The 13,606-nt window shown below is 48.5% G+C and overlaps 1 protein-coding gene across 1 annotated transcript; it reads right to left on the bottom strand.

Annotated features, from left to right (window-relative positions):
* Positions 1 to 1,778: 1,778 nt before the first annotated feature.
* On the bottom strand, positions 1,779 to 2,632 carry LOC115485317 (protein spire homolog 1-like; the record flags this gene model as incomplete). The annotated part of the gene is made up of 1 exon (XM_030239025.2): positions 1,779 to 2,632. A coding segment is annotated over one exon (747 nt), but the record flags the coding sequence as incomplete, so codon positions are not given.
* Between the last annotated feature and the right edge of the window lie 10,974 nt (positions 2,633 to 13,606).

Here is a 13,606-nt window from a genome sequence, read left to right as displayed (position 1 = left end):
CAGGCCCCGTCTCTGCCTGTGATGTCACGGGAGTATGGACAACCCTGCCCCGACCGCGCCTCCCCTGCGCTCGTCTGGGTGCAGGCACGGCCTCGGAAATGTCCTCATCTCTCTGATTGGCACCAGTTCAGCTCAGGTCCCATTCTGGCCCCGTGCCGACGCCCTGCTCGGCCGGTGCCAGTCCCGCGTCCGCGAACTGGAGAAAAACCCTTCACGCCCTGATTTCCGGGTCCTGCATCATCCCGCGTCTCCTACGTCTGCCTACGGCCACCGCTTGGAGCTCTGCAGCTGCTCCGAGCTTACTGCCCGCCTCTGACGTGGGCGCTGTACTCTGAGAGCCCTTCCCGGACATCCCGCGAGTCCCCCTTATCGCGTGCGTCTTCAACACCGCCTGGTCTGAAACTGCCGCCGCTGCCGGCATCGCGCCTGCGCAAACCGCGTCTGTTCCCGTGCCTCCCAGCACCTCCGCGGCCCCAACCCGCTGGCTCCACCGCCGCCCCCGGCTGCTGCCGTCTGCCCGGCGCGGCCTCGCCTGCGCAAAGAGGGTGCCTCCCCCCCTTCCTCAGGTTCCGACACGGTCCTCCCCGCCACCGAATTCGCTGCTGTCTCTGCCCTACGACTGTTTTTTGGCTTTTGCGAATCGGGCTGATCTGCCTCTAGAAAGGCTAAGTCCAAATCTTCCAATTCGCTAGGGGAAATCTCAACCCTAAGCTCTTCCGGGAGTGACAGAAGATGAGTTTGAATCGGTATCTGAGTGTCCTGAGATTTCTGGAGCTCTAGGACACTCTGGGGCTGCCCTGAACCTTTGAGGCACTGAGGGGTTTGGAGGTTGTGACGTTCCTCCTGCTCCCGTGCTCCGCTTAGCTTTTTTTTTCTTTTTTGCTGCGATAGGGCCGTGTGCGCTATCGCCTCTTCTGCTGCTGTGTCTGCGACATCCCTGCTGCCCCCATGGGCCCCCCGGCAGCCTCCGCAACCCCCACAGCCGTCTCTGCGGCTCCCCCGGGCTGCTGGCTGGCCGGCGCCAGCCTGGCACGGGTTCGCCAGTCGCCGAGAAGCAGCTCTCCCCCGGGTCCCAGGACCCCCTCCGCCCTCCTCCCCTGAGTCCATGTCAGAGGACCCTGAAGGTTCTAGGGATTTTGTGCATTTTGGGGACCCATGAGACTTTGGAAATGATGCCAATTCCTCCCACACCTGTTTGGTAGGGTTTGTTTCTGACCCTCCCTGCCGCCTGCTGATGGCAGGGCAATTCCCCTTCCCCCATCCTTGGGAGAATATTTCCTGCCTGCTGTTAGCTGGCAGACCCCTGCGGAATTCCGTGAAATTGCCTCTAGCATTGCCCTTGCTGGGGATAAAAGTTTCAAGGCTGCTTTACCTTCTTTCGGAGATTTTCACAAGGTGTGTGGCTGCCAGACCTTGTAAGGCTGACAAAATCCTTAACTGTTCCTGAGAGCATGTACCCCCCATGTTCTCAAATCTCAACCTTCTTACCAAAAGCTGAATCATTTGCAAGGTCGGTCCAGAGGTCGCCCTGGTCACTGGACCCCCCGCCAGATCTGGATGCGAGTCTGTTCAGCAGAAGTTGGATCTTGGATCTTCTGTCTGGATATTTTTTCTTTATTTTTTCTTTATTTTTTTTTCTTTTTTTTTTTTTAATGGTTCAACATTTATTTTCCCCAAGACACAGAAAGAATTATAACATTTCTAAACCCTACAAAGCTTTAGAATACTTCACAATACAGAAATGCTAACTGTGCTTCCTGCTTAGACTAACCAGCAGGGAGGTCTTTCATTCAGGCCTTTTTGTCAGTAGGTGCGTAAAGCTGTTTCATTTATTTCAGGTACGTAAGGAGTGACAGGAGAAATGTATGGTAGATTCCAGTTTGGTTCAAGCCCAGGAAAATCTCCTGAGAGGGATGCTGTGCTGTTGACTGGAAGTCACATTCAAGAGGTATTGCTCACACCATGTACAGATGTCTACAGTCAGCCAGTTTGCCATGGTCCCCATGTAACAGCACAGGGGCTGTGCTAGGCCACAGGGCTCCAAAACAACAGGTATGCCAAAATACTGCTGCTGCTCTATTTCATGTAGCAACTTGGAGCTCTTCTGTTCCTGAGTAGCTGGATCCTCCTCTCCAGACAGTCTCAAAAATTTTAGGAATTGAAGTGGGAGATGTACACATGTTCTGTAGGGCATGGACATCTTAATGCAGCAATCACAGCAGACAACCCCACTGCAGAGGTAACATTTGTAAGGCCACTTAAGAAACATCTGCTTATGGCAGCTGAAACAGATCTTTGCTCTTGGAAAGACACCATCACTACCTCCTTGAAAGAGGCCTTGCCCTTTGAGCACCATCATTGCACATCTGGTTTCAATCAGGTCAGCAATGGTTGGTGATGGCCACTTGGTAGAAAAGGAACAGTCAAGCTCCTTGCTTTGAAGGCCTCTCTCTAAAAATCTGGACCTTCCTCTGTGAGGAGGCAGCTGCCATTGGCCAGTGCTCAGGAAACACTTAGGCTTAATGTCTCCTGGTGGGGGTGCACTCATGGGAGGAGTGCAATTTGCAGCAAGACCTGAGCTGATGCAGGATACTCCTGATGGCCTGGTGGAGGAAAGGCAGGAGTTTTCATTTTTATCTTTTTAGCCTTCTGTAAATATCCTTTCTGTATTCTTCAGTACAGTTTAGTATAGCATTCTTTAATATAATATAGTATTATAAAGTAATAAATTAGCCTTCTGAGAACATAAAATCAAATTCATCATTCCTGCCTTCACTGGGCATTCCCAGCAAATACAATAGTAATTCATTTTACTGTCAGATAGCTGAAGGATACTGAGCATCCTCTCTCACCAGCACTTATGGTTATGTTCAGTCCAGCTGCCAGTGAGGCTGGATTTATGGGAAGCACTAGAAGATGCTGCAAAGGAGATTTCCCCAATGGCTTCCTCTCTTGGAGGTGTTCTGTGGTGTCCATGCAGATGATCTCAGCCCTGTTTTACCCAGGTTGGGCCTGTTTTCCCCATCTTGGGTAAAAACCCAGATGGATCCAGGATGTGCAGAAGATTCAGGGGCTTGCCTGCAGTCACAGCCCTGTGTGCATCTGTTGAAGGAAAGCCAACAGGAAAATTCTGAAGGGCTGTCTCAGACCCCCCCTCAGAGACATGACTGTCCACCCAGGGTCCACCAAAATTCACCCCAAACCTGCAGGAGACTTTTGGGGAGTGTTATCCCTTTATCAGTCTGTACCTTGGCCTTTTCTCTCTTGGTTGCTCTTATTTTCCTGTCACCTGTGATAGCTGTAAGGAATAATTAATTATATCTGCAAGGTGCTTGTTTATCATCACACAGAGGTTGGAGCCTTGTGTGAGTGATGAAACAGGAGTGAGATGTGTGGTTCATGCCTCACCCAGGATTTTCAGTAGGGAATATTTCACCTGTGCCCTGTTTCAGCTCTGACATTGCCCTGCTGTACCTCCAATCTCCTGCCAATCCCAACAGATTCATTGAGCTGGAAAGGGAGAAATTTTGCCCACTGGCTATCCCTGCTATGTTACTGCCTGGGGAGGGGTCAGAGGTGAGCAAGGGGGAAGGAGGAGTGCCTAGAGGGACCACCACACAGATAAAGCTTCTTTCCTCAGCCCCTGGAGCTGCTGGGCCAAGGTGTCACCCTCTCTCATGTCCCCTCTCTTGTGCAGGGGCAGCACAGCACAGACAGGCTGCAGGAGGGGATGCTGCCAGTGGTGGACCACAGATCTGCTCCCAGGAGGGCTGGTGGGGACCCCAGGCAGAGGACACCAAGCTCTGTGCAGGTGGAGATGGTGTGAGGGCAGGATGCAGTGTAAGAGCTCTTATAATCAGAGGGGTTTCAAGCTGCCCTCTTTCTTTTTCCTCCTCTCAGCCTGCTGTGCCTCAAGCTCTGGTTTTGCCAAAACTGAAGTTCTGGTTTTGAAAACCAGAAGAAAACCAGAACTTTTGGCTGGTTTTGCCATTTCTCCACCTGCAATAGACCCCTTGTAAATTTCTGCTGAATATCTTCTAAACCTGACCTTCTCCACATTGCTCCAGAGAGTAGTGAGCAGAGAGAAAAACCTCCAGACCCCCAGGATGCACCTCTCCCCTCTGATTTTGGAGAGTAGATTGGCCCTGTCTCTCAGCAGCATGTCCCAAGGACCAGATCCTGGGGACAAAGGGACAACTTTGCCCTGAAAGTTGCCTCTGCCCTGACCTATAATTATCCCATACCTGTAACTGTATTATGTATAATTGTACAACCTGCTTTATATCTATAAGTTTCTATATTATATTCCTATATTTACATAATCACATAATATTTTAAGGGCTCTGCATGGTGAAGCTACAAGGAAATTTGCCCTATCTTCCAATGCTGCTGTGTTGTTGCACCCTGAGCCAGGCATTGCTGCCTCCTGCTTGTCACCCTTCTTCTTCCCATCCACTCTGATTACAGCTGAGCTTGCTGCAAGTTTGGGCTCTGTCCCACACCTCCCTCTGGCCCAGATTAGGTGGAAATAGAAGATATTGTGAGGTTCCCATTATCCCAGAGGATCCAGGTGGCCTCTGCATCAAGGCAAGGAGGTTTGGCATATGAAGTCAAGAAATACTTGTTACCTCTTCTTCTATTCCCTTCACTGAAAAGGTGGCTTCTAATAAAAGCAGCCATGCAGAGTCCTTAAAAAATTGTGGAAAAATACATTATGTGTGATTATGTAAATATAGGAATATAATATAGAAACATATAGAAATGAAACAGGTTGTATAATTATACATAATACAGTTACAGGTATGGGATAATTACAGGTCTGTAGATATTTAGTGTAATTTTTTGTGTGTGTGGCAGATTGTGAGCCCAGGAAAAGCCTTTATCTTCTCACATATTTTAAGTCTCTAGGACTCCTTAATCCTATCCAGATAATTTGGCTGAATATTTCCTTTCCTTCCTCCAATCCAGGAGGATCTGGAGGCCCTCTCTACTGCTGCAGGGATGATCACTGGGAAGCCCATGGGATTGTGAATTTTGAGTTAATTCCCTACTGTAACACCTACTATAAGCCCACAGTTTCCACATGTGTGTCAGCCTACATGGACTGGATCTACAGCGTGAGTTGCTTCATGCTGTGCATCCCCCTGAAAGCAAGGAGTTGGCCAGAGGAATTTTTAATTTATTTTTCATTCAGAGTAGTTTTTGTTTGTTTGTTTGTTTATTAAACCATTAGGAGTGTAACAGGGAGATCTGGGGAGGTCTAAAATCAGGATATTTGATGCTACTTTTGGTGTAGTCCAACAATTTTAAGGAAGCAGTTGCTGCCTCAGAGCTGAAATGCTCTGCTGAGAGCCACAGACAAAATTCAAGCCAGGCAGGAACTGGGCTCTGTGTCCAAAAATTTATCATCACCATTCACCCAGACAAAACCTTGCTGCAGGAAACCATGGGAGGAACTAGCTGGATGGGAAATGCAGCAAACATAAAGCATCTCTAAAAGTGCAAATCCTGCAGTGCTGCACTGTCCACACTCAGCTTTACATTTGGGAATGAACAACGAGTTCTTTTCTCAGTCACAAATAATGACTGGCACAAGGTGCAGCCTTTTCCCAGGCACTGGGGATGGTTTTGTGGAAAAGCCTCTGTAAATTGTGGATTCTGCTGGAAAGAAAGGTGAGGAGAGGTATTTTAAATCAGTGTTGGGTAGAGGGAGGCCAATGCAGTCCATAAACCTTTTTGGTGGGAATATGTTGTTAGAGCATTCCCCTGGCTCAGCTGGGAACAAACCAGCAACAAACTAAACAACAAACCAACAAATCCTCTTCAGACCATTCCCTGGGATGGAGACATGCCTTATTCTGACTCTTTGCTGAATTAATCTGCTTTTTTGATTTCCAGACTATGGAGAATAATGGAAATTTCTAGAGAAAGATGTGGTATTGTCCACAAGGGTCCCAGGATGAGGGAAGAGACGAGAAAGTTGACTCCATGTATCAAAAGGCTTGATTTATTATTTTATGATAGATAATATATTAAAACTATACTATAAGAATAGAAGAAAGGATTTCATCAGAAGGCTAAGCTAAGAATAGAAAAGGAATGAATAACAAAGTCTTGTCTCTGACCGAGACAGTCTGCACAGGTGATCTGTGATTGGCCCTTAATTGGAAACAGCCAGATGAGACCAATCCCAAATCCACCTGGTGCATTCCACAGCAGCAGATAAGAATTGTTTACAGTTTGTTCCTGAGGCCTCTCAGCTTCTCAGGAGGGGAAAATCCTAAGGAAAGGATTTTTCATAGAACATGTCGGTGACAGAAAAATTGTTGGTGAATGAATATATGAGATAAAATTAAGTACCTGTGCTCTTTAACCCTCCTCTCATCCCTTCTGCACCTCTCTGGGTTATTAACGGCAAGATTTGGCTAATATTGGTGTAATGAAGTCTCAGTGAGTGCAGCCACTGACCTGTGGGTGTGTTTTCCCTGTCTTAGGCACTGGGTCCAGGCCCTTCAGGAGGAAAGGAAGCTCAGGGAATTCCCAGCCTGACAGTGCCCCTAACCTGGGGCTGGGCAAGGCTGTCATTTAGGCACCAAACCTGCAGAAAATGGTCAAGATGGATTTTTCTCCTTGGGGGATTGTTTTAGCTTGGAAATGGGTGTGTGCATTCTGTTCCTATCTAATGGGGCAGTTATCTCCTGTTCATGGGGCAGTTTTCTTTATCTCTCCCACAGCCCACCTCCCTCCAGGAGATCTCTGCTGTCCATGGCCACTGAGTGTCCCTGCAGGGCTGATCAAATCCCACCATCCCATGGGGAGATGCTCCGCCCAGGGGAGGAGCCAAGCATTCCTACCTGGATCCAATCTGCCCTGGGAACAGCCCAGCAGCCTTTGCCCACTGCATTCCCAGAGGAGCAGCTTTCTGCTGCCCTGCATTCCCAGAGGGAGAGCAGGCCCATCTCCAGCAGCCCTGGAGCTGCAGAGGAAAACTCCCCCCTTGTGCAGGATCCCTGCTCCAGCAGAGCCACAGCTGGCACTGCAGGAGGGCTGAGCCCCCCTGGGATGGGACTGTGCCCCCACCCTGAGCCCCCCTGGGATGGGACTGTGCCACCACCCTGAGCCCCCCTGGGATGGGACTGTGCCACCACCCTGAGCCCCCCTGGGATGGGACTGTGCCACCACCCTGAGCCCCCCTGGGATGGGACTGTGCCACCAGCCTGACACACAGGGGGTCAGCTCCTGCTCTGTCTCTACCAGTGGTGTTCTGTATCACTGCATTTTTATTTTAATTTTCCTAGTAAATAACTGTTATTCCTATTCCCATATCTTTGCCTGAGAGCCCCTTAATTTCAAAATTATAACAATTCAGAGGGAGGGGGTTTACATTTTCCATTTCAGGGGAGGCTCCTGCCTTCCTCAGCAGACACCTGTCTGTTCAAACCAAGACAGGGCTTCCTTAGGGAAGGCAGGGGTGGTCAGCTCGGTGCTTCCAGGTCAGAGGGAGCAGAGCAGAGCAGAGCAGTGTGTGATGCTGCTGAGCACCAGTACAAATCCTTCTGTCCTGATCTGTTCTCACAGCAGCCAGCAGAGGTTTTGCTTGCAGAACTGGCTTCTCTTCATTTTCCCAAACAAACAGCTTCAATCATAGAGATTCACCTAAAGAGCATTTTCCTCAAGTGCATTGGCAAACTCAGCCCATAGATAACACAATCCATCCAACTTAAATTCACTCTGTACAGGATGATTTTTCATGACTGAGAACATGGAAAAGGGCATTCCTGGTGCACGTTCTTCTCGCAGAGAGCAATAAATTCCATGTGAAACAATCCCCTGTGCTGTTAGGGGTGCAGAGGCCCTTATTCAGTCAGAGCAGAGTTGGTAAAAGGAAGGAAGGGGGAAGATGGAGGAAAAGATGTATGTGAACAATAAAGCAAGATTTATCTTTTGATGATCTGCAAAACAATTCCTTCTCCATCCCTGGAAGAGTTCCAGGCCAGGTTGGCTGGGGTTTGGAGCAACCTGAGATAGTGGCAGGTGTCCCTGCCCATGGTAGGGGGTTGGAATGAGGTGACATTTAAGGTGTCTTCCAACCCAAACCATTTTATGATTCTATAAACTACAAAATCATCCTCTTGGAAAACACAGGGAACCCCACAGCCTCCCCTCTCTCCTTTTGCTGTGTGTGAAATGCACATTTATGGATGAAGTATTTAGATTTATCTCTTTAATAATTTTAAACCACCCATGTCCTATCTCTCCTCTTGGGTTTTGTGCTGCTGAAATGGCTCCCCAGGTAATAAAGAGTCTTTTTTCCTAGCCCCACAACCAAAGAAGAAGTGGAGATTCCTCAACTCTGTTTTTCAAGGCTGTTTATTTTCTCTTATCTAATACATTCTTTCTCCAACCCACTGAGCTCTGTCCAGCAGGTCGGGTTGTGGCACAGTTCCTGCCCTTGAGGTGCTGTTGGCTTTTTATACTAAGAACTACCTGTACTTATTTACAATAATTTTCCAATACCTATCACCTGTGTTAGACAGTCTGTCTCTGCTCTAAACCAACCCAGAAGTGTCACCATCACAGCAGAAGATGGAGGACAAGAAAAAGAAGAAAGATAGGACACACCCAGATTCCTCCATCTTGCCTCTTGAACCCCCATTCTAAATCCCCAAAATTCTACTTTTTCACCCTGTGACAAATTCACTGTCATTCTACTCAAACCCTTGAGGCTTGTAAATCCTCACACAAAGTTGGGAATTGTTTCCATGGGCTAAAATCCAAGGCACAGGTGTCTGTGACTCTGTGCCAAGGTCTCTGAGCCCCCTGTCAGGGTCTCGAGCCATCCAGGGCAGCCAGAGGAATGTCCTGAGTTCCAACATCTCCTAAAACCTGCACACACCTGGGGCATAGCACTGTTTTAGCAAAATCCTCCTTCTTTGGGGAATGCTCAGTTCTCCTCTCCAGAAGCCACTAGAGGGCATTGGCCAACCAAGGGAATGTCACACACGGTTATCACCAACTGCTAAAGGAGCTTTTTGGGCCAAGACTGATAACGTGCCATGTCTCAGCCTTGCACTCTGCCCTCTGTGTTTGCTTGCAGACCCGCAGATAAGCAGTGACACACAGGAGCTGCTTTTCACCTCTGTTTCCCAGAACTCTGCTCTGCAAACAGTTAAATCTTCCTTATTATGGCAAACGAAAATGAAAGCAGGGGTGTTTTCTGTAAGGCTTGTGAAGGAGCAAAGTCCTGACTGTATTCTTGGCTCTCAACTTTATTATGCTGCACTTGGCAGTGTCTCCTGGGTGCTCAGTAGTTTGGCAGTTCTCCTGACAAATTAAAAACCCCTGAACCTCAGTTTTCCCACCCCTTATTAGTACTGAATGGTTCTTGCTCCTTTAAGACAGCATGTGTGATTTCTGCTGCTACACCATAGAATCCCAGAATGGTTTGGGTTGGAAAGCATCTTAAAGGTATCATCTAATTCCAGCCCCCCTGCCATGGACAGGGACACTTCTGAAAGAGCCTGGGTGTGCTCTGTCCCAGGAATGTCCCTTCTAAGAACACTCAGCAGCCAAATCAGGAGCTCACTGGCTCCTGAGACCTTGCTTGACTGAGTTCAAGTTTCTCCTTCAAAAAGAAGGAATTAAAAAGAAACAAGATCAAAGACTTTGAGAAATGACAGCTTACAAAGGGAGCCTCTCAAACCACTTCCAAAAATTACTCAGGTGCTGAGAAGTGAAGTATTTCTGTGCCTGATACCTGGGTTGGGGGGTCTAACCCCGTGTGCTTGGTGTAAAGGGGGTTTGGGGATGTCCCAGGGGGTCCCAATTTCTCATCAGCCTCTGTCCCTGGCCAGGGCTGAGCAGAGCTGGGAATCACTGGGGATGTTGCTGCTACTGGGACCACACCAGGAATTTATGGAGTGTGCACGTGCCTTGCCACAACCCAAACCACCACAGCCATCCCCTGTTTGTCCCCTGATGTGACGGCAGTGACAGGCTGTCCCTGCTTCTGCCCACAGTTGTGCAATGACCCCTGTGGTCTCCACAGGGCATCAGCTGCTTGAAACCTCTGGTCACAAGCTGCCCTGAAATCCAGGCTGGGCATTGCTCCTTTAAATCCTTCCTCCACATAAACAAGTCCTGGACCTGTTCCTACAACTGCCAGGAGGAGAAACCTCAGGCTGTACCCACAGGAGCAGGAGAATCAGGTGCTGGAGAGACACAGCTCTAATTCAGGGTCATTATCACATCCCCAGTGCCAAGAGCAGAGTTTTCTTTCTGCATTTTGCTGACAGGAACAGCTTGTGCTGCTCAGCCATGATTTATTGTGTAGGATAAGAGGGAGGCAGGAGCTGGCAGCACATGATCAGGGCATGTGTGCCTCTCCTGTGCCTCCTTTCCCTCTCACCATCCAAGTGCCTGGCTAGAGCTGCGTGTTCCTCAGCACTGCTGGGTAAAACTCTGATCCCAGGAGTCCACCTTGGAAAGCCTGTGGAAAATGCAGAGCTCCACAGGATTTACTGTGTGGAGATGGCAGGTTTAACAGCAATATAATATCCAGTGGTACTGGGGAAACACAGCTGGGCACAGTGTTGTAATGCTCATAGGGAATGTCCACCTCCTGTTCCCCAAAACTGAGTGGTGAGGGTGCAGCTGAAGCAGGGAATTAGATTTTGGAAAACTGGGGCTGCCCATGTGTATATGGAGAGCAGAAAAAGGAGATAACCATGGCAGCAGGAGAATTACCTCCTGGGGGGCTGGCTCTATCAGGTGTAGGGTGCTCTGGTGAGGTGTAAGGCTGGCTGCAACACTTGGGGATATTTTGGGAGGGGAGGATGCAGATGCTGTGAAACAGGGGATGCACAGAGCAAATACAGGGGTTAGTGCCATTAGAAATGTCTGAGAATATTAGTGGGTGTACCAGTTGTGGGTCTCTCTGGGTCTGGGTTGAAGGCACTTGAGATGGTAGTTTCATGTTCACTCAGGTGTTTATTATTTCTTATCAGTAAAAGTCTCACTGCTGTGAGTTCAGCAGCTTTTCATTAGAAGGCACAAAATGGCCAACAATCTCTTGTTCCAAGGTCTTTTAAGACTAAACTGTCCAATTAAGAACTGACACCTGGATTATTTTCCTTTTAACCCAATAACTGATCCCTGGTAGCCTCCAGTCCAGACTTGTCTGCCCAATTACAAAATGCCACCCAAGCCCATAGAGAAGAAGGAAGAAGCAGCATGAAGAAGAAACCCAGGATGACACCCTGTGCCCTCCATCTTGCTTCCATCCACAACATCCTAAAATTCCCAAACCCTCAATTTCTCACCCAGTGACACACCTGCACTGCTCTCTATAATCTATTTCACACTTTTGTGGATTCCAGTCTATCTTGAAGTCTGGGAAACTTTCTCCATGAGTGAGGGTCAGAGTCAGTGCTGCCCTGAGGGTCAGGGCACCCCAGAGCAGACAGAGAAACATTCCCAGTGCCCTGGGTTTCCACACACCCATGGGGAAGTCTTCACACCCTCGAGCACCTCAGCTGGCCCAAAATACCAGCTGGGGAGCTTTCAAATCACACAGAGCTAAGCTCAGCAATGGGGCCCTCAGCCACACCATGGGTGCAAAAAGTGTCACCCAAATCCTACCCTGGCACTGTTGTCCTTTATCAGGATAACTCCAAAATCTCTGCAGCTGAAATTGTACCACTCCCTCACCAATCAGTTCTTGTTCACTTGCAGGCAAAAGTGATGGATATTTGGGAGTGTGGCTACAAGGGGCCCTGTTGCCTCCTGACAGCCATTGAGCCTTAATTACCTGAGAGTGCTTTGGGATGCTCTGACTATGAAAAGCACTTAGGTACCATTAAGTTTCCATCTCTATTTACTCCAAAGTAGTAGCCAAGTATTTATTTCCAGGGTAATGTAATAGATAATAGTTTCCTTTGCAGAGGATCTCAGGGGAGCAGGTTTGTTTTGGAGGGAGAACCTTGAATGTTATTAATTCTGTAATGTTTTAGCCCAGTGTGTGGTTTATGTGGTCCATAGGGAATATCAAGTTTTTCAGCCTTCTCAACTGGGCTGACTAAAACCTGTGTGCTTGTGACAGAATATTTCAGTTCTGTGGTTGCAGATATTCCAGTTTTGGTGGGTTTCATGCACCTACTGATGTAATGGAGTCAGGCATGTCCAGCACAATTTGTCCTCACTCAGCTTCCCTGGTCAAAATAGAGGTGCATCCATGGGGGGTGGGGGAGGTTGAGCATTTTACTTCTGGAGATTATTTCACCCAGCTGAAGATGTTTGTGCCAAGCCAGTCAAGCCCCAGGACACCCCCATCTCTCCTCCAAACCCCAGTGGGCCATTTAAGCAATATTTTGTTTTCTTTTGCTATGATATCTTAGTGAGATATCTTAGTGAGATATCTTAGTGATGCATCTGGTCCCACAGAGGACAAGCATTGCCCAGGAGCAATTTGGCCAGCTCAGAGGCTGGGAGAAGGAGGCAGCTGCCCAGTAGATGGCAATACTGCCATTTATTCAGCAGCAGGCTGGGAGGGGTAAAACAAGCTGATGGGAGTGTGTGGATTAAGCAGCCCTGAAAATTCCTACTGGTCATAACTGTGGAGGAGAATCATAGAACCATCTCCTGTTTTGGGCTGAAAGGGACTTTAAAATCATCCAGTTCCCACCCTGTGCCATGGGCAGGGACACCTTGCACCAGACCAAGTTGCTCAGACCCTTGTCCAACCTAGCCTTGGACACTCCCAGGGATGGAGAGTCCAGAGCTGCTCTGGGCAGTGTCTCACCACCCTCACAGGGAAGAACTTCTTTCCAATGTCTAATCCAAACCTCCCCTCTTTCAGTTCAAAGCCATTCTCCCTTTCTATTTTAAAGCCATTGACCCATCACTCCATGCTCTTGTCTCCAGTCCCTCTCCAGCTCTCCTGTAATACCTTCAGGCTCTGGAAGGGGCTTTAAAGTTTCCCTGGAGCCTTCCCTTCTCCAGATGAACACCTCCAGCTCTCAGAGCATCCTCATGGCATGGAAGCAGCAGTTCATCACAGCTTCTCTGTCAAAAGGAGTTTACCTTTCCCTTGAAGTGTGAGGCCAGAGGAGTTTCTGGGCTGGCTGGAGATGGTCCCTCTGTGAGGTGCTGCAGTTAAAGCCGTGCCCACTGATTTCACAGAGCTGCACCTCGGGAGGGGTTAAAGCAGCTGCAACCCTCAACTTTCCTTGGCTGGGCTGAAACCAGCCAGCTGCCTGCACACAGACCTGTCCCAGCCCGGTGACACCCAGCTGGCACTCCTGCCCCACTTGGCACCAGGCAGTGCTGCTCCTTCCCATCCCTGGCAATGGCTGATTCACTGACCCCAAATAAACCTGTCCCCACCTTGCTCAGGGCTTCACCACTGTGAAAAATGCCAGTCACCTGTTTTTAAAATTTTAGAAGTTTAATAGTAATAAAATGGATATAAAAATAATAATATAATTAGAGTAATAATTTGGACAATTTGGATTAGGACAATATGAGACAATAGAAACAAAGAGTTATGGATGTCTGGGTACCTTTTCTGGGCAGCATAAGCCCAAAAAAGGACCCACATTAACAGAGG

Source organism: Serinus canaria, chromosome 2, assembly GCF_022539315.1.
Source record: "Serinus canaria isolate serCan28SL12 chromosome 2, serCan2020, whole genome shotgun sequence".
Classification (NCBI taxonomy): domain Eukaryota; kingdom Metazoa; phylum Chordata; class Aves; order Passeriformes; family Fringillidae; genus Serinus; species Serinus canaria.
Note: the sequence above shows the minus strand (reverse complement) of the source record. Positions and strands in the feature narration are given on the sequence as shown.